General features: G+C 41.4%; 1 protein-coding gene across 2 annotated transcripts in view; it reads left to right on the top strand.

Annotated features, from left to right (window-relative positions):
* LOC139551119 (collagen alpha-3(IV) chain-like) overlaps positions 1–26959 on the top strand; it is a 69015-nt gene that overhangs the window by 9061 nt on the left and 32995 nt on the right. For both annotated transcript variants that reach the window (XM_071362523.1, XM_071362522.1), the window contains exons 2-6: positions 25538–25591; positions 25732–25821; positions 26136–26180; positions 26278–26322; positions 26453–26515. In XM_071362523.1, coding sequence (XP_071218624.1) covers positions 25538–25591; positions 25732–25821; positions 26136–26180; positions 26278–26322; positions 26453–26515 — 297 coding nt within the window. The remainder of the gene's footprint in view (positions 1–25537; positions 25592–25731; positions 25822–26135; positions 26181–26277; positions 26323–26452; positions 26516–26959) is intronic.

Here is a 26959-nt window from a genome sequence, read left to right as displayed (position 1 = left end):
CAGTGGCGTAAAGAGGGGGTGGGGGGCACTGCAAATAGTCTGGGTAGCCATTTGACTAGATGTTCAGGAGTCTTATGGCTTGGGGGTTGAAGCAGTTTAGAAGCCTCTTGGACCTAGACTTGGCGCTCAAGTACCGCTTGCCGTAAGGGAGCAGAGAGAACAGTTTATGACTAGGGTGACTGGAGTCTTTGACAATTTTTAGGGCCATTCTCCGACACTGCCTGGTATAGAGGTCCTGGTTGGCAGGAAGCTTGGCCCCAGTGATGTACTGGGCCGTTTGCACTACCCTCTGTAGTGCCTTGCAGTCGGAGGCAGAGCAGTTGCCATACCAGCCAGTGATGCAACCAGTCAGGATGCTCTCGATGGTGCAACTGTAGAACCTTTTGAGGGTCTGAGGACCCATGCCAAATCTTTTCAGTCTCCTGAGGGTGAATAGATTTGGTCGTGCCCTCTTCATGACTGTCTTGGTGTGCTTGGACCATGTTAGTTTGTTGGTGATGTGGACACCAAGGAACTTTAAGCTCTCAACCACTCCACTGCTCCACTCCTCTTTTTCCTGTAGTCCACAATCATCACCTTTGTCTTGATCATGGTTAGAGAGAGAGGTTGTTGTCCTGGCACCACATGGCCAGGTCTCTGACCTCCTCCCTACAGGCTGTCTCGTCGTTGTTGGTGATCAGGCCTACCACTGTTGTGTCATCAGCAAATTGAATGATGGTGTTGGAGTTGTACCTGGCTGTGCAGTCATGAGTGAACAGGGAGTACAGGAGGGGACTGAGCCCTGAGGGGCCCCTGAACAGGGAGTACAGGAGGGGACTGAGCCCTGAGGGGCCCCTGTGTTGAGGATCAGCGAGGCGGATGTGTTGTTACCTACCCTTACCACTTGGGGGTGGCCCGTCCGGAAGTCCAGGATCCAGTTGCAGAGGGAGGTGTTTAGTCCCAGGATCTTTAGCTTATTGATGAGAATTGAGGGCACTATGGTGTTGAACGCTGAGCTGTAGTCAATGAATAGCATTCTCACATAGGTGTTCCTTTTGTCCAGTTGGGAAAGGTCAGTGTGGAGTGCAACAGAGGTTGTATCATCTGTGGATCTGTTGGGGCGGTATGCAAATTGGAGTGGGTCTAGGGTTTCTGGGATGATGGTGTTGATGTGAGCCATGACCAGCCTTTCAAAGCACTTCATGGCTACAGACATGAGTGCTGCGTGTCGGTAGTCATTTAGGAAGGTTACCTTAGTGTTCTTGGGCACAGGGACTATGGTGGTCTGCTTAAAACATGTTGGTATTACAGACTCGGACAGGGAGAGGTTGAACATTTCAGTACACGTCCTGGTAATCCATCTGGCCCTGCGGCCTTGTGAATGTTGACCTGTTTAAAGGTCTTACTCCAATCGGCTGCGGAGAGCGTAATCACACAGTCTTCCGGAACAGTTGGTGCTCTCATGCATGTTTCAGTGTTATTTGAGCATTGAAGTAGTTTAGCTCGTCTGGTAGGCTTGTGTCACTGGGCAGCTCTCGGCTTTGTTTCCCTTTGTAGTCTGTAATGGTTTGCAACCCCTGCCATATCCGCAGAGCGTCAGAGTTGGTGTAGTATGACTCGATCTTAGTCCTGTATTGATGCTTGTCCTGTTTTATGGTTCTTCGGAGGGCATAGCGGGATTTCTTATAAGCTTCCGTTTTAGAGTCCCTCTCCTTGAAAGCAGCAGCTCTAGCCTTTAGCTCAGTGTGGATGCAGTGTGGATGCTTGTAAGTAGGAATCAGGAGGATAGCATTATGGTCAGATTTGCCAAATGGAGGGTGAGGGAGAGCTTTGTATGCATCTCTGTGTGTGGAGAATAGGTGGTCCAGAGTTATTTTTCCTCTGGTTGCACATTTAACATTTAACACAAAACACACAAAACACAATCGGCTGGGGGCACTTAAAACGTCTGCCTTCTTCTCCAGCGCCATCTGACTAAAACAATTGAAAAATAAAATCTGATAAAGTAAGATCCCAAACAAATATTACAACCTATATCACAGAACTGCTCCTCCTGCTTCTCTCTTTTGATGCTTATTGTGTGGGTGGACGCATTAAAGTGTACCTCCTATTTTTAAAGGTGGGAAAGCAGTCAATGCCACTATTGTGGTTTAATGGCCCAAGCACTTCACCCTCAATGTACATGGCTGCAAGACTTGCAAGCCTTTTCTGACCCATTGTCTTACGCAACCAGGAATGCAGCCGGTGCTGTGCTCTTCAGAAGGAAAGGAAACACATCATCCAGGAGGTTATGCACAGCAAGCATATATTTGGGAGGACATCCAGCCTCTCTTTTCTGGGCAAGAAGGTTTCTGGCCACCAATTTCTCTTCTGTTTTAACATCAATACCGTGGTGCTTGGCAAACTCAGTGCTTGGCATGATGTGCTTGGCATGATGTATCTAGGAAGTGTTTGGAGTTGGGGCTGCATGCCTGTATGCCTTTGAGCAGACCTGCATCTACAGTCGAGAATCGCTGGTCAAGCTCACAAACCACCTATCCAAGCAGGGGAGCAACACCTCTGTTTTCATTGTTTGGGAACATAACAATTCTGTGCCTAAACCCAAACTTGAACTTGTAGTGGTTAACTAGGGATGTACTGAAAAATGAATACACGTTGTCCAAGAAACTGAAAACTCAGCAGCCTCCGGAATAGCCCTGTATGTTTGACACAACACCAAATTAAGCTCATGAGCATAGCAATGTACATAAATTGCCCCCGGATGCAGCACTCTGAAATGTGCTTGCACACCTCCTTTGGACCCACTCATGACAGCTGCACCATCATTGGTCTGTGCAACACACTTTAGGCCTGCTACCCCTCTCCTTTGGAGCTGCTGTTGCAACTAATTTGCTATCGATTGGGCATCCAATGTCTTGATTTCTGTTAGTGCTAGTAAACACTCCTTAACTGTCCCCTCTGTCACATACCTAACACGCAGAGCCAACTGTTCAGACTGCCCATCCCTCGCCTCATGCTCCACAATGGCATACATTCCAGGCTTTGACATCTCAGAGACTATGGTGTCCGTAATCTCTTGAGCACAGCATTCGATCATGTCATTCTGACATTCTGGAGAGAGATCCGTCGCATTTGATGGAGTACTGTACCTTTGCAAAAAAGGGTCAAACTCCTTCAAAAGCTCCATACATTCAAGATAGTTCTCTCTATTTGTGCTTTCACAAGATTCATCATTGGCACGGAAAGAGAGTCCCTGTCTTCCTAACACTGAGGTGACCGCAACAATTCTCCTCATACTCCCTTCTCTCTGCAATATCACTAGCATGGGCAGATGTTAAAATCGGAGCAATGTTCCCATGATTGCTCGTTGTCTGGTAGCTTTGCCATGCCACAACGCTGTCTCTGTGTGTTTGTGCCATCTCATGTTTACTGAAGATAAACAAACTTTTTTTCAAATTTTTGCAGCCATTACTGACAAAATAATAAAATGTAATGTTTTTGCCAAAAACTCTACATGTAAAGCAAAAAGCTGTGTTTTTGTGGACAGAGTACTCTACTCAATTGTATTTCTCAAACCAGCAGTGCTAAAATGCCCTTTTCTGTGTACCAAAACTTTCGTATGGGTAGCTTTTCAGCGTCACTTGTCTGGGCCCAGTGTCTTTGTCACCTAAACTGCTCTCATTTCTGGAAAGAGTTGCTGCAGCAGCTTGATTACTTTCTTTCTCTGGATCTGTTCTCTGTCCCTCTTTCTCTGGGCATGTTTCTTGTCCCTCTTTCTCTGGATGTGTTTCTTGTCCCTCTTTCTCTGGGCATGTTTCTTGTCCCTCTTTCTCTGGGCATGTTTCTTGTCCCTCTTTCTCTGGGCATGTTTCTTGTCCCTCTTTCTCTGGGCATGTTTCTTGTCCCTCTTTCTCTGGATGTGTTTCTTGTCCCTCTTTCTCTGGATGTGTTTCTTGTCCCTCTTTCTCTTATACAGCTCGCATGTTGATCTCTGCCTTGCACAGAAGCCTCTCTTTCTGCATGACCCTTTAAGTTATCATGAACATCATTTATTTATGCCTAACAAAAGTAAGACATATGCTGTACACATTTAACTGAAAGGTTAAACATCTACTCGCTTTAAAAAAAAATCACTAACCTTCATCAGACATGCTCCTGCAGCCTCCAGCTTCTTTCCCTCATTGTTGTCTGCTGTGTTTTGACATGAATTGTTATTAAACTCATATTTACAATAACTCAAGGCTTAATAGGTGATTATTCAGTTTAGGTTTGAATTTGTTTCTTTGAACTGGTAAAATCTTAATTTCTCAACGAATTGGCCTTCGGCAGAGCTGCTGGCACTGCCTCTCTTGAAGAATTTCCGTATGTCCATCTAACGTTAGTCGTTAGCTTGCCTACAGTTGAGAAATTGAGGATAATACAAAGACATTGTGTTCAACACTGTCACCTTTTCTATACATGACCGACTGATAATTGTTTTACAATGGCCTACTGAATGAAAGCAATTGAGTATGAAAAGATATGTGCATGATGTTACGTCATCTGTCTCATTTATAGCCTGGCACAGATAGCAAAACGACATTAAATACAACGTTAATTAGATATCGTCGCCACATAACTTATGCCGAATTTAAAAGACACCGTTAGCTAGCTCGCAACGTCTGTTACACTGTAGCCTACAGGCAGCCTCACATAAAAACGTTTTGGTTAACAAAGCTTTGATTATGACAAGTCTACTCTCTCTCTCTCTGTTCTAACTTACAACAAATTCACATCGTAGGCTATCTGCATGAATCCGTCCTGTCAGAGCCTTTTCCAGTCCGTTTACTGTTAGCTAGCAGTCTCAAGCCACAGAAGTAACTAACGTTAACCAAAAGGTTAGCTACAAGTAGGCCTAAAAGTCACTAGCGCGTGCAGCAGCCTCCCCCAGGTTCTAGTGCCCACCTGGTAAGAAGTTTAAAATGCGATGGAACGGTTGCCGGGGAAAAAAATCACAGAAAATATATTGACTGATATATTGATTTATTCAGGGGGGCTAATGAATATTTTAGGGGGGCTAGGTCTAGCGACATCCCTGATAAGCAAACAACCAAAATATCAATAGCCACTACAATGTCAAAACATGATTTTTGTCATTAATTCAATACCAATTGCTTGATTTTGCGGACCCACGACTATGGTGTATCAACGTTAGTTAGCCAACATTAGCATGCTAGCGACGCTAGTTAGCATATGTTGCTACATGATAATCAGCTTGCGTTAGCTAGCGAGCTAGCCAGCCTAGCAAGCTCTAGTCCAAGCGAAATAGATGCAACCCTGCTGGCTAACGGCTACCTAGATGACCAGTAGTGACAGTGAGGTCTCTATGAGATTCAAGGCTTTAATAAGTGCCATTGTGCAGAAATGGCAAAGAAAATACTGGTTTATGAGCTAAGTTAGCTAGCAAGATAGCTATGACAGTTACCAGTGTGCATGCACAATTGCATGACTACACATTGCATCAAAGTCAAGAAGGCATGCAGAATGGACTGCCTCTCTGGGACTTGACTGCCCCATCTAGCTAGCTAGTAGAGGGGTACAAAAATGCTGGTGCACAGATGCATAGCTCATGCAATTATCTTTTGTTCTAGTCAATGACATTACATGCTGCAAAGTAAATACCTGCATAAAACCTCTCATTGCATGCTAGTGCATACAATCTCTAGTTGTATTTTTTTTGCATAGGAAAAGGGACTCACCCAACAAATCTTTTGAAGGGGGATACACATTACTGATAGCTTGTGACTGAGGATGAAAAACCCGGTGACCACTAGATATCCTCGTATACCCATATTTAGATCAAATGCACTTGATTTTTAAATCAGTACTGTGTGAATAAGACCAAACTATTTTGGGGTATCTATAAGTGTTTTTTATACTCAGCAGGTAGGGGCCTATGGAAGCCCTGAAGCCCATGACATAGACTCTTGCAATTATCTAGTTTGAAAGACTTTATATTTATATTCTACTTTCTAACATTAGGAAATGTTGCTATTTTAGCTGAATTAAATGTATTTATATTTATAAATGTATTTGTATTCCAAATAAAATGTTTACATTTGAAGTCCATCAACATAGAAGCTACTATACTAATGTTAGAAAGTAGAATATAAACTAGATATAGGCTACTGTGGGTGGGGTAGGCTAAATAATTACAACCAACCAGGCCTAATTAAAATGATAGTGATAAAGTAAATGAAAAATGCTAGTCAGAGCATGCCCAGAGCTTGTGGCTGAACAGTACCAGAACAAAATTGGAGCGGGAGAGAAGGCTGAGGCCATTTTTTAAATATTCTTGAATTATGCTCTGCTTGCTCCTGGCTCCAAACTTACATTTACATGCTCTGGCATTCAAAAGCAGCCCTGCTTTAGGCTAACGAAGGACTGCCAATGAATAATCATATCAATGGATGGAATCAGTTACTGAATGGCTGAAAAAAGCCAGCAACCATTACAGGTCTGACAAGCTGCATAACAAATTAGGACTAATTAGACAAAAGAACAATTCAGTTGTTTGAACAACATAATAACTTTTAACATAATAACATAAACGTCTTAGTATCTCGGCGAACGGATGATCTCCGCATGTGTGGTTCCCACCGTGAAGCATGGAGGAGGAGGTGTGGAGGTGCTTTGCTGGTGACACGGTCAGTGATTTATTTACAATTCAATGCACACTTAACCAGCATGGCTACCACAGCATTCTGCAGCGATACACCATCCCATCTGGTTTGCACTTAGTAGGACTATCATTTGGTTTTCAACAGGACAATGACCCAAAACACACCTCCAGGCTGTGTAAGGGCTATTTGCAGCCCCCACAAATAGGACCGCTATAAACCCTTGGCAGTCCGCTTTTGGATCTCTGGCATTTAGCCTCCACTCAGAGGACTGCTATAAACCCTAAGCAAGCCATCTAGCCACGAGTTAATTTGAAAGACAATAGCAAGGAATTTATTTTATCTCAAATTCAGCCTGCCACCTTCCAGCTAACCACAGGCAGACAGAGGCTGCAAGTGGTTTTTGTTTCTATAAATACCATACATTTGTTGTGATTTTAATTTGATTAGATTTATATGCCAATTTAAAAACACAATACAACCACACATGCGGACATAATGCATTTAAAATCATCGAGGATGACACCAAAAGCGATACACCTAATAATTTACAGTTTAAGTAGATTACTGCTATGTGACTTGTTTCAGTAAACTAGGCGTATGTCGTGCGTCACTACTTCACAGGAGCGCCATTTGAACGTAAACTTTTTTTTAAATCAATATGCGTTTTTTGGCAGAAATGCCTTCTGGAACATGTGAATTTTCATGTGCCTTAATAACAAACTTGTATGCCATCTGTAAATACGAATACATTTTTTAATTACGAGCCTAGTTGGTTTAGCTACAGAAAAAGTCAGCAACCTACCCGCTAGCCATGATTGGCTGAGATAATGAGTGGTCTGGACATGCTGAGAGATGAGTTCAGATTGGTCTGCCATGTAGCTCGCTTCTGTCTATAACATGAGATGGTCAGTATGTGTAGGTAATGCTGCTTTTTTTGAAAGATGTCACATAGTAGAACTGCATAACTGTTGCTCTACACTCCCTGGAGGACCAAGTTTTGAAATCAGTGGAATTAGAGTATGATGGCTAAGGAGATGGAGAAAATTCTGGTGTTTGATTGCAAATATGCAGACGGAGTCAAAAAGAGGACACACAGAAGGCTGTTGTAATCTGGAGAAAGGTGTTTTATATATCTTCAAACTAAGGGCAAACATGGCATCCGTGACAGAGGAAGAAGCGTCCATCCATGTATATGGGTAAGATAGTCTAGCTAGCTACATTTTCAGATATTACGCGTTTCGAATTTTGTCAAAAAGTCAAAGTGAATTGTTGGCTGGCTGGCTGGCTAGCTAGCTAGCTAACGTTACGTGTATGATCTGTGTTGTAATATTATTTGTATCTCAGAGCCATTTGCATTGTTAGTTATAGCCTAATGTTAGCTAGCTGACATTGAACCTGCTTGGTTAGCTAACTGCAGATTCATGCAGGGTAGTAACATTATGATTTGGGATTGTGGTTCATTGTTTAGCTAGCTAGCTGTATAAATAAAAGACTCCACTATGCAAGTAACTATTTCAATAAAATGCTTGTCACTGCGACAACTGTCGATAGACGTAGCTGGTAAATTCGCATAACTGCCGAATTTACGACCGCTCAACACCTGTTGAATATGACCGGTGTCAGTAAACGTTGACAAAAGTGTAATTCAATTGTTGGCAGCAGCACAGTTGCGGTCACCAACGCTCTGAATAACAGAAAAACAGCCTAACCAGCTCTGCTAGGGCGAATAAAATGGTCAGTGAGCTGTTCTTTTATTTGTGTCTGGAAGTAGCTAGCAAGCTAGCCATCGTTAGCCGGTTAGCTTGGGTGCTTGACTGCTGTTAGGCAGAACGCTCGGATCAACCCTACTCCTCGGCCAGAGCGTTCAGTGTGCGCTCTTTGACAATAGACCTTGTTTGCTACCTAGCTAGCTTTAGTGATGGGAAACCGAGGCTTTCTGAAGCCTTTGGGGCTTTCACCAAATCATGCAGAAAAACAGTTAATTATTCAGAGCACTTAACACAATGCACATTAGTGACATCTACTGGTCAGCAATGAAAAGCAGCAGTTGATGTTTATATACGTTTTTCACACTATTCATCAAATCTCTATGGCGCAGCGGTTATTTGCAAGTCTTCGTAGCCTACAGTAATTTACCATTGCAGGTTTGCACTTTCCTTAATGATTCCCTTTTTTTCTGTGAATCAATTCTTTTTGCTCTGTCACATAAAAATATTTTAAAAATAATATTACCTTCGCCGGGATTCGACCCTGTCGTCTGAGTGTTCTGGTCCCCGAGACCCCGACTCTATCTGCATCTACATGAATTAATCCTAACTACATTGTAAGTACGGTGACCAGTAGAGGCTGGTGTTTCAAGGAAGCTTGGTATCAAAGAATGCACCGGAACTACAGCGAAATCAGTAGGATCTCGCATTTTGCAACACATGGTTTGAAAATGTAAAGTTTGTTTGCTCAAGTAAGTAACGTTACTGCTTTCCTTAATTTGTGTGTGTAGTTTTACGTGTGTAACGTTAACATCAATGAGGACAATAACGCAAGCTACTGTAGCTAGCCAAGCTAGTTAACATTAATTGGCTAGCTTGCTAACATTAGATGGCTTGGTAACATTAACTAGCTAGCTAAAAACACGAACTTGGCTGTTGCTTGCTAGCTAGCTAGTTAAATGATGATACTGTGAATGTTAAGTTGGCTAGTTTGCTATCTGATTACGACCTTGCTAGCCGAGTTACTTAGCTAGCTAGCTTGCTGACGTTAGATGGTTTGTTAACGACTAGCTAGCTAACAACATTAATGTTGTATGAACATTCAAAGGAGAAAAAAAGCAAATTTTTATTAATGTAGCTAATCTGGTGTGTCTTTCAATTAGGGCAATGGCCAACCCCAGCATTGTATTCACCACAACACCATGTGGATTAAGTCTCAAACTGAAGGCGGCATTCTGCCTTTTCCCTACAGTTCAGCGGTTAGCTTCGCCACGACTGGCTCATGTGAACTACAATCTCGACGCTGTGTTTTAACATTTTGGAAATGTCAATAATCATCGCTTGCGATATGGCTCTTGAAACATATGGCCCTTTTATCAGCGAGAAAGTATCCTTCAAATATAAAGATACACTTACTATAGCAGTTTTGCACCGATCCATACAGCTATGGTTGCCTCCATCCGACAAAACTACACTTCCGCTACACTTCCCGAGTTACGCTTACACACAGGTGTTCAGCGCACGCTAGATAGCTAATTAGCACCGGTGGTTGCCTCTGTCTTCCGTCTGTTTTCCATAAACAAGCGCTGTAACATGGAGATATGGCCGTCTGGAAACACAAACCTTATAAAAGTGTGTATAAATGATTATTTCTTGCTGATATGAAAGATAAGGTCCATATGCTTCCAAAACTGTACCACAAGCGATGTGTGTTAAATGTTCAGACCGAGCGTCGAGGCTCTTAACAAAACTCCCCCAAGACGCCTTCATCAAATTGTATTGGTCACATACACACGTTTATTAGATATTATTGCGTGTGTGGCGAAATTCTAATGATTCTCATGTCTAATGGAACTGAGAGTCATGATCCAGGGCTACATAGCCATGGAGGTACTGTACTGTCTGTAACGTTACATTCACTTAGCCCAGATTAGACTTTGTTCAATATTGCCCAGATTAGACTCTGTTCATTCTTGCACAGTATATACTTCATTTCAATGTAAATGTGTTTAAAACAGGGAGTGAGACATTACAACAGGCCGAGGATGGCAAGTTTTGGCTGTAGACATGAAGGTAAGAGCATACCTGCTTAAATGTAAATATTTATTGGAAATATCTGTCTTTACAGACTGAATGTATATATATACTGTATATGGGGTGGGGGAAGCAAATATGTTATCATAGTGTGTCATTTCTAGTACTTATCTTGTATTTTGTAGCCTAAGTTTTTGGCTGTAATGCCAAGGACCTGAAGTCGACAACTGTCTTGCCATCGCCACAATCTGGACTGGGGCAGGTTATAAGGCCTGTTTCAGGGACTTGTTTCTGAAGACCATTCTTCACAGTAAGTTTTGATATATTTAAATGTGTTACACTTGTTTTCTTTAATTTTAAGTAAATTCTTCAACTCATGTAAGACCATGTGTGATTCAAATGTAACACTTTTCTTTGTGTATGGGAGGCATTCGGAAGAACCCTGCAACCCGGGATGCCAAAGATGAGGGGATCCAGATTCAGGTCACCTATTACCTGAAAGGGGCCTCTGATTTTGAAGGCGGGAGGCGGCAGCGCACAGGGTAGATAGATCCTAATAATCCCCTTAGCCCTCCCCCTCGTTTTCGAGTGTCCCTCTGTGGGGGAGTGGCACTCAAACTAGTGCTAAGGTGAGCTCAATTAGGCCTAGGGAATGGGACATCACCACATCACTCACGCACATCAGAAACTACCAATGGATACAATACAATTCATTAACGACGAGCCTTGTGTTTTTCACAATGCCTGTACTGGCGGCAGTAATAGCATTCCATATATTTGTCATGCAACAAATACGTTGTTGGGGAAATTCTTACACAGGGAAACTCGGCGTCAATCATAAATGAATCATTGTCTATTGCTAGCGTGCTGAAGAGGTTCCAACAAACTTGCTGCACCATAGTGAATGTCTGTCAGGAGCTCTAATGGGGCAGTCCCGTTTAGTTCCCTTTATATACTGCAGACAAGTCATATTTGCATGATTTAGCTTATTCAGAATTAATCATTAACGTTTGCTTCATTCATGTAACCGACCAATACTGGGTCATGGATGTGACAGATCAATACCTCACAAGGCTTGTTCTCTCTAAGCTGAGATCTTGAAATTGAATGGTTCTGGGCGTACTGCCAAATTGCAGACACTGATAGTGAGGATTCGTTCAATCAGTCACTTGCATGAACACAGAAATTGGTTTATAGAAAAGCACAAACAGAGAACAAAGAAATTTATAAATAGAAAATCACCAACAGAAAATCTTCCGTCACAACATAATTACCATATGAGGAGGACTAGCTCGCTAAGCTAGCACACTCCTGGACATATCCCCTTGCCGTTGTTAACAGAACTGCGGGAAAACAGTGGTTGACAGGCAGGGGCGAAGGATACTCTACCGTTTTGTACTAGCACCCATTGTCGCTCCAACCTCTTCTTCTGTGGAGTTTTATCAACGGTTGGCATCCAACGTTATGGTGCATTTCCTCCATCTACTGTCACGTTCGTCGTATTGATTGGACCAAGGCGCAGCGTGGTATGCGTACATTCTTTAATGTATTAAAAATGAACACTGAACAAACTAAACAAAATGACACGTGAAGCTATACAAATTGAGTGCTGACAGGCAACCCACGAACACAAAAGGGAAAATGGCTACCTAAATATGATCCCCAATCAGAGACAACGATAAACAGCTGCCTCTGATTGGGAACCATATCAGGCCACCATAAACATACACATCACCTAGACCTACAAAACCCTAGACTACAAAAACCTTAGACAATACAAAACCCCTAGACAATACAAAAACTAGCGTACCCACCCTTGTCACACCCTGACCTAACCAAAATATAAAGAAAACATAGATATCTAAGGTCAGAGCGTGACATCTACTGTATCATCTAACCCTGCCTCTTGCCCATATACTGGAGTTATAGCTTAAAAAGTATATCAAAGTATGCATGAATGCCCACATCTAGGAACTCTGTCGATTTGCTTCGTTTGGCGGCCCAACTAGAAAAGGCACTACCCCGCACTCAAAGTTGAATTGGAACACCACTCCAACTAGATGCGGCTCGCGCAAAACGGAGGGAGAGGGCTAAAGGCGTCCGTATACATAGGTTTGGTTTCCTCCCAGCAGAACTCGGCTAGGCGACGTGAACGTCTGTGTCCACATACTCCATTAAAATAACTTTACTTGAAAAACATGAAAAAAGCTATTGGTCCTTCTTGAGATGCCGTACGCAACAACATACAGTAACACTTCCTCAAAATAGTCAGAATCAATCTAAGATAATTCAAGAAATCTGTCATTAATTTTTACGTTTTTGCCAAGGAGGTCTTAGTCGCTCAATTATACATCTAACTAAGATGTTTGGTACAGTATTTCTCAAGTGAAAAAAATGTGCATGAAAACTAGTTGTCTGTCTTTGAATGACAACACACCCTTCATTGAAAAATCCCTACTGTTGACCAATCACAGACAAAGGGGCTTAGACTTCGGCTACTAAACTTCGACTTGCCTCAAGAAAATGTTTTGTGTACTCAAACACCTGGAAAAATACCTGCAAAGAAAAAAAACATCACAAAAGTTTGGTAAACTTTGGTAAACTTTAGGGGGAGGGCTAAGGGGGTATTGGAATTTAAGTCTCGGACCACCTGTCTCAAAGCCAGCCTTTACCGCCAAGCCACAAGACGGTTTCAACAGCTGAACCATGGGCTGACTACTGCACCCTAATACACGTAACTTTTATTTATATTCTGTACACACTGAACTTACTTTTGTTTACCAGAACAATGTGTCACGACTTCCACCGAAGTCGGCTCCTCTCCTTGTTCGGGCGGCGTTCAGCAATCGACGTCACTGGCTTTCTAGCCATCGCCGCTCCATTTCTCATATGTCCATTTGTTTTGTCTTGTTTCATACACACCTGGTTTTCATTCCCCAATCAATCTACATGTATTTAGTCCTCTGTTTCCCCATCATGTCTTTGTGTGTAATTGTTTATTGTTATGTGGATTTGTGCAGGCGCTATACTTTTGTTATGTTCCGTGTTTTTTGCACGTTTATGTTTTATGTGCTGTCGTTTTGGAACGGAATTAAAGTGCGCCTGTTCACTACACTCTGCTCTCCTGCACATGACTTCGCCTCCCGTACACACACCTAACACAATGCAATAGTTATGTCACCTCACTGCACTACTAATGTATATACTTTCATATAATTCAATGCTGCTACTGTACTGTACCTTATTCCAGTCACTATGCACATGGGCAAACACAGTCCATACTTTATCCCTATAAGCATTTTTTTTCCCTATCTTATTTTCTTTTATCTGCATGCCTCTTGTACTTGATTTTGTTTATTTAGTATTTTTATTGGTATGTTATATTTACAATGTTTATTATTTATTCGCCCAATTTCTTTTTTGTTCCCCTTACTAGCTCTGACTGCTGGTATCTACTTTATTGAGGAAAATGTTTATATGACTGTGAAATGTGATTGTCCCACCTAGTTATCTTAGGTTGAATGCACTAACTGGAATAAGAGCATCTGCTAAATGACAACATTTTTAATTAAAGTCAATCAAAACAACTGCACTCCTCGGTGAACTCATTTATCAAGGTTTTAAACTGCCCTAGTGGCACCAGGGAATCCAAATGTAATGAATTTTGTAAGTGATTCCAAAAATGTGGAACATTAACTAAAAGTGGATGTATTTATTGTAGTTCGGTGGAGTAAAATATTGACCAACCCTGTGAATGGGTTTGGTATCTCATGTTTTTATACTTTAACAACAAAGTTAAGTAAGTCGGAAGCTTGAAAAGTAGAACTTTGTAAACAAAAAGGGACTAATGAAGTGATCTACGGGACTTTAATGAGGACCAGCCAACATTTTGATACAGGATGAATTGGTGAGTACTAGAACTGTCACCTGTGATAAAGTGAAGGGTGTTATGGTAGACGGCATCCACATATGGAACGCCGTTTGGGTCTTTACGTGTCAAAACAGATACACGTCAAATAACACTATCTGACGTGTCAAATAACACTATTTGACATGTCAAATAAGCTTATTGACCAATCAGGACCCGAAAATGACTGCACGTCACAAAATTTAACACCTTCATTAATTTTTGACGTTGTTAATACTCATTGATTACACTATCACTCGTATTTCAAATGTCACAATGATTCACCGATACGTATGCTATGATGCTGGTAAAGTTTTGTCTGCCGCCCGTGCCGCTGCCGCACGAGCGCAGACACACTTACCCAAGCTCTAGAGTAGACAGTGCTGGTCGTAAACAAAGCTAGCTAGCTGATATCTTCCCTGACTTTCAAATAGGGACACTTACAAGGCGAACCGCAAATTCCACTATTGTGGCTAATCCTTATTGTGGCTAGCTACACAACACATAACCCGGTCCGGTCAAGCCATAGTAGTCAGATGAAGCTAGCTGGCTGCTTATAACGCTAGTTTTGGGCAACAGGGTTAAGTAGCAGGCTAGCTAGTTATTTCAATAGGAGAACAACAAGTGGCTACCTAGCTAATCCTTACTCACATGGTTTCCTAAATAATTGCTAAGAATATTGAAAATGACTGTAGTTTCTACTGTTCATTGTTTTCAGGGTGGTTGCATTGGCGCTAGCTAGGTACAGTGCCTTGCAAAAGTATTCATCCCCCTTGGAGTTTTTCCTATTTTGTTGCATTACAACCTGTAATTGAAATGGATTTTTATTTGGATTACACGTAATGGACATACACAAAATAGTCCAAATTGGTGAAGTGAAATATAAAAAATAACTTGTTTCAAAAATGCAAAAAAAATGGAAAAGTGGTACGTGCATATGTATTCACCCCCTTTTCTATGAAGCCCCTAAATAAGATCTGGTGCAACCAATTACCTTCAGAAGTCACATAATTAGTTAGATTGCACACAGGTGGACTTTATTTAAGTGTCACATGATCTGTCACATGATCTCAGTATATATACACCTGTTCTGAAAGGCCCCAGAGTCTGCAACATCACTAAGCAAGGGGCACCATGAGGCCCAAAGAGCTCTCCAAACAGGGCAGGGACAAAGTTCTGGAGAAATACAGATCAGGTTTGGGTTAAAAATAAGCAAACATGTTTGGTGTTTGCCAAAAGGCATGTGGGAGACTCCCCAAACATATGGAAGAAGGTACTCTGGTCAGATGAAACTAAAATTTAGCTTTTTGGCCATCAAGGAAAATGCTATGTCTCGCGCAAACCCAACACCTCTCGTCACCCCGAGAATAACATGCCCATGATGTTTTTCATCGGCAGGGAAATGGGTCAGAATTGAAAGAATGATAGATGGAGCTAAATACAGGGAAATTCTTGAGGAAACCTGTTTGTCTTCCAGAGATTTGAGACTGGGACTGAGGTTCACCTTCCAGCAGGACAATGACCCTAAGCATGCTGCTAAAGCAACACTCGAGTGGTTTAAGGAGAACATTTAAATGTCTTGGAATGGCCTAGTCAAAGCCCAGACCTCAATCCAATTGAAAATCTGTGGTATGACCTAAAGATTGCTGTATACCAGCGGAACCTATCGAAATCGAAGGAGCTGGAGCGGTTTTGCCTTAAAGATACCGGCAAAAGTGGCTAGATGTGCCAAGCTTATAGAGACATACCACAAGAGACTTGCAACTGTAATTGCTTCAAAAGGTGGCTCTACAAAGTGTTGACTTTGGGGGGGTGGATAGTTATGCACTCTCAAGTTCTGTTTTTATGTCTTATTTCTTGTTTGTTTCACAATAACAAATATTTTGCATCTTCAGAGTGGTAGGCATTTTGTGTAAATCAAATGATACAAACCCCCCAAAAATCAATTTTAATTACATGTTGTAAGGCAACAAAATAGGAAAAATGTCAAGGGGGATGAATACTTTTGCAAGCCACTGTACCAATCTAAAGCTAGCTAGTTACCCCAGAATTTGCTGATAACATCTGTATCAAATATATTTGCAAACATGTTTGAGCCTGCTCATTTGATCCAGATCTAATTTCAAATGCTCACAGACGTTTTCACATTCGGTCGAACAAATAATGTCTTATTACCATCTCGGTATTGTACAGCTTTGACAGTGATCGTAATGGTGGCGCTTGGCTTGCAAGTGCAAATTCAGCACACTCACCATTCTATAATGGAATTGTGTTATTTGACGTGTCAAGTTAAAAGCTTATTCGAAGCGTCAAATAGGGTTATTTGCACACAAACAGCGTTCCATATCCACAAGTTTAAGAGTAGTGGCTGCTGAAATCTGATAAATGGTGTCAAGAACTGGCAGGAAAGTATTCCGGTGTTTGTCAATCAATTGCTGTCATTCTTATTTATGGATAGTACAACTCCTTCCAACAAAGTCACATGATTTAGTGATAGATTTGAAATATACATTTTACCATAGCTCTAGAAAAACATTTACAGTATAGAGGCTGGCAATGTTTGGACTGGATGTCTGATGTAACTGACTTTGCTTTACTCAGACTTACTTTACATGAAATTACATTTACTGTCTCACAAATATGCAATCTACTAAAAAGCTATTAAAGATGAACACACTGTACTTGTCTTAATCTGGTCTATTTAGGGGGGTTTGATACACCGGTGGTTCAGTGTTTGCATTGATTTGCAAACAGCATCAATCATGTGAATGGGCCAGTAAACAGACGTGTGCGAGTCCCAATGTGTTTGTTTGTGGTGCCATAAGTGCATTAGGACTTGAGGGTTTACACCTTTCCGTACTAACTCAAGTTTGAGGGGGCCGACGAGTGCATTTTGGGGATGGAAGATGGTATGTGTGCATGTGTGTTTAGTCTGAGTATAGGGACACTTAGGTTGTCAATTTGAAGGGATCAGGGAAACTCAGGACAGGAAAATAGGAGAGGAAATGAGTGAGGACAGCAAGTATAAGCTTAGTTGATGCACAATACTATGTCACTACCACACTGTAAAAAAACAAGAATTATCCTGTAATTGTCTTGCTAAATTACTATATAATCAACAGTCACATACTGTATAAACCTAATACAGTTGATTACCATAAATGACATTGCATTGTGGGAAAAAATTGAACAGTCGGGAAATATTAGATGTATTTTAGACATGACTGTTAAATGCTATGTAAAACACAGTAGCAGTTCACTTATTGTATTTGTAAATATTCAAAATGATTGATTGATTCATCTTATGCTACACAAAGATAAATAACATGTTTCTAAACTAATCCAATCAGTTAGTTTGATTATGTTTTTAGTTTTTTTGTCTGACCCTGGCAGTCATTCTGACTACAGGTTGCAGGTGAGAATACATTCCAACTGTTGGATATCCTAACTCTGGCTGGTTTCCAATAGGAATTACACATCACTTTGCAAGTCAGCATAATGTGATTTACAGATAGGGTTGCAAAATTGTGGTACCTTTCCCAAAAATCCCATGTTTTCCAGAAATTCCAGTTGGAAGATTCCTCCAGGATTTCTGGGAATTTTGAGAATGTTACCAGAATTTTGCAACCCTACTTGCAGGCCAGATGTGGCCTGTAAATCATGATTTTCAGGCCACTGTGTAAGAGTAAAACTAGGCCCTCAAAATAAGGCCTTATGAATACATATTGTGTTATAAAATAAACATTTTATGATAACATATTTGCTTAGGATCTCACTTGTTGAAGGCTACAGGACAGAACATGGATGAATACAACATCTCTCTTTCACTAACAAATACAGTCATGGGTGGTACTACTATTCATTCGAAAGGAAAGGCACTCTGGGAAATATGCAAATAAAGCTTTACAGTAAGAGTACAGTGGCTTTCGAAAGTATTCACCCCCCTTGACATTTTTCCTATTTTGTTGCCTTACAACCTGGAATTCAAATGGATTTTCTGGGGGTTAGTATCATTTTATTTAGTCAACACTTTGTCTACTTCAATACTGAAAGTACACAGAGTACCTTCTTCCATATGTTTGGGGAGACTCCCACATGCCTTTTGGCAAACACCAAACATGTTTGCTTATTTTTTTCTTTAAGCAATGGCTTTTTCTGGCCACTCTTCCATAAAGCCCAGCTCTGGGAGTGTACGGCTTAAAGTGGTCCTATGAACAGATACTCCAATCTCCGCTGTGGAACTTTGCAGCTCCTTCAGGGTTATCTTTGGTCTCTTTGTTGCCTTTCTGATTAATGCGCTCCTTGCCTGGTCTGTGAGTTTTGGTGGGCGGCCCTCTCTTGGCAGGTTTGTTGTGGTGCCATATTCTTTCCATTTTCTAATAATGGATTTAATGGCCCTCCTTGGGATGTTCAAAGTTTCTGATCTTATAACCCATCCCTGATCTGTATTTCTCCACAACTTTGTCCCTGAACTGTTTGTAAGTTCCTTGGTCTTCATGGTGCCACTTGCTCAGTGGTGCTGCAGACTCTGGGGCCTTTCAGAACAGGTGTATATATACTGACATTTCAGATTGCACACAGGTGGACTTTATTTATCTAATTATGTGACTTCTGTAGGTAATTGGTTGCACCAGATCTTATTTAGGGGCTTCATAGCAAAGGGGGTGAATACATATGCGCGTACCACTTTTCTGTTTTCTATTTTTTGGATTTTTTTTTAACAAGTTATTTTTTGTATTTCACTTCACCAATTTGGGATATTTTGTGTATGTCCATTACATGAAATCCATATAAAAATCAATTTAAATTACAGGTTGTAATGCAACAAAATAGGAAAAACGCCAAGGGGGGTGAATACTTTTGCAAGGCACTGTATGTTGCTGTAAAATATCTACAGTATAATTATTGGTACTGTAAATCAATTTCAGTAGCAACAGTATTGGATAACTTAAAATATGGAATGGTAACATACTTTTCCTTTTTTACAGTAAAAACAAGAGGATTTGTTTTACAGTGTTGTGGTTTGGTTACATACAACCCTGGCCTCATACACTAAGCACAATTGTTGCTGTTTAGCAGCTGGGCCATTCCACCTAAAAAAAAAAGTAAAACCAAGAGGATTTTGAGACCCACCATCTCATATTGTTCTGAAATTATTTATGTTCGAAATGGATAAGATTAGCATTCCTTCAACATTATTTTGTTGAAATATAATTTGATCTCTGAGAAATCATCTAATTGACTACACCTAAATTGGCAAATTGTAACTTTATTGATTAATTTTTTTCTCACTTTGGTACTATTTTCAAGTGTATGTCGTGAATTTTCAAAACTTTTAATACAAAACTCCAGGCTGGTAACGCTTGTAACGCAGCCTGTCTTACATTCAAAACCTTTCATTGTACATTCATTTTGTTTATAGACCTCTTCCAGCATGCAACCATTGATCCAAAATAAGTTTTCTGTGAAATGATTACATTGGTTTAATCACCAAAACACCACATAATATCTTCTCAATTTAGTTCTTCAAACAACCAATTCATCCAATAACAAAAAAAATAAGATACATGTTTACATTTTTCCCTTTGAATGTAGTATGCTAAAGTACTGTACATTTAAGTACATTACACTGTTTTCACATTAGGCAATACACTTTCACTACTTATAAAAAATTTACTGAACATCACATTTCCATAATTTCTATCCCATGTGTGATCATTGAAGATATCTTTCACAATGTAATCAAATGGAAAAAAAACGGGCACTATTTTGTATCAAGCCTGTCTCGAACATTTGGCCATAGGGTCTCATCAAAATCTCAGTAAATATCCTCATTGTTCATGCACCTGGGGAAAAACGTTTTGTGATGGCGAATCCAAGCCTGACATATAGTACGTCTGGATTGAAATCATTGCATGCCTCATCCATGGCCTAAAGGAGGGTGGTACACTCATGGGGATGGCAATCATACATCCTCCACCTGGATTGTAAATGTGTATTGTATTTTATTGTACTTGTGTATTGTAGTGGTCCTGTAAGTGGCTCAGTTCAGAAGAGCATGTCACTAGCAACAGCAGAGTTATGGGTCTGAATGGCTGTCACATACCAAAATGTGTGGACTGTTGTCACTTTGGATAAATGTGTCTGTACGTAATGGTATATGGTATATATTACAACATTGGCCAATGCAATTTTAGTAAAGCAGGATGACCACCCAAAATCCCCCTCCCCCAAACCAACATTTTAAGATATCATCGATTAAGAGCAGTCGGATTAAGTAATAGTAAAATGTCTTAACAAAAGAGAAGAGAATCATATCAAAAATAGTGTGAACTGTCTATTTGATTATCTGTTTTGAGTTTTGTACTAAGGGTTGTGAAAATCCACATACTTTTCCCCCCTGTTCAATTTAGTAACTGAAGCTGTTGGGTTTACGTACCATCCTAGATCCTGATAGTACCAGGTTCTGACCACTAACGTAAACTCACCCCATTCCGTACAAATGTGCGCAACCGCAACATTCAAACGAGGCTACAAAGAAAACTAATGGGACTGTAGCGACTGTGTTGACTTCAAAATCGGGGGTGTGAACTAGGTTTCTATTCAAACGTTGATCGACATGGTAATGGCTCTATAGTATTGGAGAAAAGTTGAAAAAACGGACACTCCGTTACATTGTGACGTGTCATGACGTAACGTACAGCACGCATAAAGCAACTATTTCTGTCTTACAATCTCTCTCCATCAGGTGTAGCACTTCTCTCATCGTTTAAAAACAAGAAATGGACAGTGACGGGGGTAAGGGGGGATACCTAGTCATTTTTTGCGTCATCATTCCCAAAGCCGCTGTTTAAGATCCCTTTAGCACCGCCCTAAAAACCCGATTCAAATTCAACACAAACCTTCAAATAGGTATGTAATGACACATTATATAAACTCTTTATAGTGTTTTATTTACATTTTAGAGGCGATAAGGTGATAAGTTGGACAGATCGAGTGAAAAAAAGCAATTTTCCCACACAACATCTCTCCTTCTCACTATCACGCATTAGTTTCGCTTCCCCACCCGCCATTTTTAAAAAGACCCGACGGGGCTCATTGCCTGCTTGAATTATGCAGAAACGGGCAGAGTTTAGGTCATGTAATTGATTCTGTTGTAAAGGGGTAAAATTGTGCTTTACAATGTTATTGACATTACAGTTGATCTGGAAGTATTACGTTTTTGGGGCGCTAAAATAAGGTCAATTGTGCGGACCAAGGCGATGTACGAGTTTACGTAAGTTTAGGTTAGATGGTGCTGTTCTCGCTATTAAGTGATTACGTTTTTAGGAATCCCACCACCACCACCACCACACATTGTTAAAGGGATAGTTCACCAGTCTGAGCAGTCTATTGACCAGGTATGACAGCAACCCAAATGTAATTTAGTAATTTAGGTGAACTATCCCTTTAACAATGGGGGGGGGGGGGGGGGGGTGTATTTAAAAATAAATAAAACTTAATAGCAAGTAAGAACCTGATGATATCAGGATGTAAGATGGGATGGAAACATCACCAAATCCACTGAGAATACACATTATCACATTCGTTTACTGTTTTCATTCTCAGAGATAGTTTGAAACAAACAACTACGTTCAAGAGAAAAAGTTTTGGGTTTATTGAATTCCATTTAAGAGGTTTCTGCTATTTTAAATGAGCACTCCCATGTGTTCGTGCGTCTGGTTTCTCTGTTCTGTTGCCTCAGCGCGAATAGAAAGACGTTGCGTGCGCGTGCCACGATTGGGCATCAGTAAGCTTCTATGAGTTGGAAGAACATGTTGTAAAGTGTTCAATATAAGAACTGTGAATAAATATTGTGATTAGGTCTGCTTTAGATGAATGTAGGCTACCAATGTAGCAATGTACACTGAACAAAAATATGAACGCAACACGCATTAATTTCGAAGATTTTACTGAGTCACAGTTCATATAAGGAAATCAGTCAATTTAAACAAATGAATTAGGCCCTAATCTATGGATTTGACATGACTGAGAATACCGATATGCATCTGTTGGTCACAGATACCTTTAAGAAAGGTAGTGGCGTGGATCAGAAAACCAGTCAGTATTGTGGCCTGTGGAATGTTGTCCCACTCCTTTTCAATGGCTGTGTGAAGATTCTGTATATTGGTGGGATCTGGAACACCCTGTCATACACATCGATCCAGAGCATCCCAAACATGCTCAATGGGTGACATGTCTGGTGACTATTCAGACCATGGAAGAACTGGGACATTTTCAGCTTCCAGGAATTGTGCACAAGTACTTGCGATATGGGGCCATGCATTATCATGCTGAAACATAAGATGATTGCGGTGGTATCTCTGTGCATTCAAATTGCCATCGATAAAATGCTATTGTGTTCGTTGTCTGTAGCTTATGCCTGCCCATACATAACCCCCCCACCACCATGGGGCACTCTGTTGACAACGTTAACATCAGCAATCCGCTCACCCACACAACGCCGTACTGCCCGGTACAGTTGAAACCGGGACTCATACGTGAAGAGCACACTTCTCCAGCGTGCAAGTGGCCATCGAAGGTGAGCATTTGCCCACTGAAGTCGGTTAAGACGCCAAACTGCAGTCAGGTCAAAACCCTGGTGAGGTCGACGAGCTTGCAAATGAGCTTCCTTGAGATGGTTTCTGACAGTTTGTGCAGAAGTTCTTTGGTTGTGCAAACCCACAGTTTAATCAGCTGTCCGGGTGGCTGGGCTCAGATGACCCCACAGGTGAAGAAGCCGGATGTGGAGGTCCTGGGTTGGCGTGGTTACATGTGGTCTGCGGTTGGGAGGTCGGTTGGACGTACTGACAAATTCTCTAAAATGACATTGGAGGCGGCTTATGGTAGTGAAATGAACATTCATGGACATTCCTGTAGTCATTTGCCAATTGCACACTCCCTCAAAACTTGAGAAATCTGTGGCATTGTGTTGTGTGACAAAACTGAGAGTTTTAGAGTTTTTATTGTCCCCAGCAAAGGTGCACATGGGTCCCCAGCAAAGGTGCACATGTATAATGATCATGCTGTTTAATCAGCTTCTTTATCTGCAACACCTGTCAGTTTGATGGATTATCTTGGTATAGGAAAACATGCTCACTAACAGGGATGTAAACAAATTTGTGCACAATTTGAGAGAAATAAGCTTTTTGTGCGAATGGAACAGTTCTGGGATCTTTTATTTCAGCTCATGAAACATGGGACCCAACACTTTACATGTTGCGTATATATTGTTGTTTAGTATATATGGACATTTCCTGATTCAGAAGCTTTTATTTTAGCTGTTGCCAGTGTATTGTTAGTGTACTACACTTATTTGTAATAAAGTATGTCTCACCGTTGGATCACCAAGAACTGTAAATATACACATTGAGCACTTCAACCTGCTTAATTTCCGCTGATTTCCAGCCTCTACGACCACTACAAGGCCCCTAGGCTATTTTACATCAAAACTTGAGATAAACATACCAACCGAATCTTAACTTGACATTGTAGGCTACACAAACGTATTACATATACAGTGGGGAGAACAAGTATTTGATACACTGACGATTTTGCAGGTTTTCCTACTTACAAAGCATGTAGAGGTCTGTAATTTTTATCATAGGTACACTTCAACTGTGAGTGAAGGAATCTAAAACAAAAATCCAGAAAATCACATTGTATGATTTTTAAGTAATTAATTTGCATTTTATTGCATGACATAAGTATTTGATACATCAGAAAAGCAGAACTTAATATTTGGTACAGAAACCTTAGTTTGCAATTACAGAGATCATACGTTTCCTGTAGTTCTTGACCAGGTTTGCACACACTGCAGCAGGGATTTTGGCCCACTCCTCCATACAGACCTTCTCCAGATCCTTCAGGTTTCGGGGCTGTCGCTGGGCAATACGGACTTTCGGCTCCCTCCAAAGATTTTCTATTGGGTTCAGGTCTGGAGACTGGCTAGGCCACTCCAGGACCTTGAGATGCTTCTTACGGAGCCACTCCTTAGTTGCCCTGGCTGTGTGTTTCGGGTCGTTGTCATGCTGGAAGACCCAGCCACGACCCATCTTCAATGCTCTTACTGAGGGAAGGAGGTTGTTGGTCAAGATCTCGCGATACATGGCCCCATCCATCCTCCCCTCAATACGGTGCAGTCGTCCTGTCCCCTTTGCAGAAAAGCATCCCCAAAGAATGATGTTTCCACCTCCATGCTTCACGGTTGGGATGGTGTTCTTGGGGTTGTACTCATCCTTCTTCTTCCTCCAAACACGGCGAGTGGAGTTTAGACCAAAAAGCTCTATTTTTGTCTCATCAGACCACATGACCTTCTCCCATTCCTCCTCTGGATCATCCAGATGGTCATTGGCAAACTTCAGACGGGCCTGGACATGCGCTGGCTTGAGCAGGGGGACCTTGCGTGCGCTACAGGATTTTAATCCATGACGGCTTAGTGTGTTACTAATGGTTTTCTTTGAGACTGTGGTCCCAGCTCTCTTCAGGTCATTGACCAGGTCCTGCCGTGTAGTTCTGGGCTGATCCCTCACATTCCTCATGATCATTGATGCCCCACGAGGTGAGATCTTGCATGGAGCCCCAGACCGAGGGTGATTGACCGTCATCTTGAACTTCTTCCATTTTCTAATAATTGTGCCAACAGTTGTTGCCTTCTCACCAAGCTGCTTGCCTATTGTCCTGTAGCCCATCCCAGCCTTGTACAGGTCTACAATTTATCCCTGATGTCCTTACACAGCTCTCTGGTCTTGGCCATTGTGGAGAGGTTGGAGTCTGTTTGATTGAGTGTGTGGACAGGTGTCTTTTATACAGGTAACGAGTTCAAACAGGTGCAGTTAATACAGGTAATGAGTGGAGAACAGGAGGGCTTCTTAAAGAAAAACTAACAGGTCTGTGAGAGACGGAATTCTTACTGGTTGGTAGGTGATCAAATACTTATGTCATGCAATAAAATGCAAATTAATTACTTAAAAATCATACAATGGGATTTTCTGGATTTTTGTTTTAGATTCCGTCTCTCACAGTTGAAGTGTACCTATGATAAAAATGACAGACCTCTACATGCTTTGTAAGTAGGAAAACCTGCAAAATCGGCAGTGTATCAAATACTTGTTCTCCCCACTGTACATGGAAATTGTAGTACAGTGTTTCTGTGCTGGGCAACAAAATAATAAGCCAGCTATAATGAGTGTGTGCTGTTTTTGTTCTAGTGTGCGTGTACTGGGAAGTCAAGGTGTCACTGTGAAGGAGTGAAAGGCAATAAGGTAAGCAGACCACCAGCCAAGGCAAGCACCCTTGTAACTGTTGCAATCTTTTTTCTCATCACACTATTCAATATTCTCTGTTTCTGTTTTTATCTCCATCTCTCTCGCTCTCTTTCACTCACACACACAAACACACACAGGGAGAACAGGGTTACTCAGGAGAGACTGGTCAACCTGGGTCGGTTGGCTATCCGGGCTCAGAGGGTCAAGCTGGATCAGTGGGACCAAAGGTACTTTCCTTACCTGCACTACAGTATGCTCCACATAAAATTAAATGGCAATATTATGGCCCGTATTCATAAAGCGTCTAAAATGAGTGCTGATCTAGGATTAGTTTGGCCTTTTATAAACTATTATATGGACAGAGGGAACCTGATCTTAGATTAGCACAGTTAGCTATTTAAACTCTTAAGTTAACACATGACTGCATTGTCCAAGATTTTGATACAGTTAGCTGTGTACTAGCCTTGAGAACCTAAGGTTGCACGTTTTCATACCTGCGAAAAGAAGCATACCTGAATCATGTCTTGATTGTCTTTCCCAGGGGGACGTGGGCCCTCATGGACCTCCAGGACAAAATGGCAATCGGGTAACTTTCCACAATACATGTCAGAGTTTTTTTTTGTTGCTGTATATTTTATATAATCCTGCAGTTCCTAAGACTACAATCATTTTTATTTCTTCAGGGACCTGAGGGTAAAGAAGGATTTGCTGGGACACCAGGTCTACCGGTAAGTGTGTGTGTGTGTGTGTGTGTGTGTGTGTGTGTGTGTGTGTGTGTGTGTGTGTGTGTGTGTGTGTGTGTGTGTGTGTGTGTGTGTGTGTTCATCCAGTGTAATATTTGCCAAACTGTTACTCTAGGGCATCCCAGGCCTTCAAGGACCAATGGGCCAACAAGGTGCCCCAGGATGCAATGGAACAGAGGTGCAGTAACAGTGGCTATTGTCGCCATATTCTCTCTATGTGAACCTCTCTGACAAAAGGTAGCACACCAAGCTAGATATGTATGCTCTCTTTCAATGCAGATGTGGACAGATTCACAGTTATAGTCACACACTTTAACTACTGTAGACAGCAGTATTAGTAGTGTGTATCACTACTGTTTATCATATAGTATCACAATCATGACATATAATGAGACATCCAAAGTGTGTTTCAAATGGCACCCAATTCCCTAAATAGTGCACTACGTTCAACCAGAGCCTTGTGTTTCCTGGTCAGAAGTAGTGCAATAAATAGGGAATAGTGTGTCATTTTGGATGCAGTGCCACAGTCATTTTGCATGGCTACCCAGGCTCCTTGATGCAGTCAAACGCTACGCCACGCCAACGGATGGTATTTTATTCTCCGCAATGAGTCTGGATCTGA

This window comes from Salvelinus alpinus, chromosome 23, assembly GCF_045679555.1.
Source record: "Salvelinus alpinus chromosome 23, SLU_Salpinus.1, whole genome shotgun sequence".
NCBI lineage: Eukaryota > Metazoa > Chordata > Actinopteri > Salmoniformes > Salmonidae > Salvelinus > Salvelinus alpinus.
Note: the sequence above shows the minus strand (reverse complement) of the source record. Positions and strands in the feature narration are given on the sequence as shown.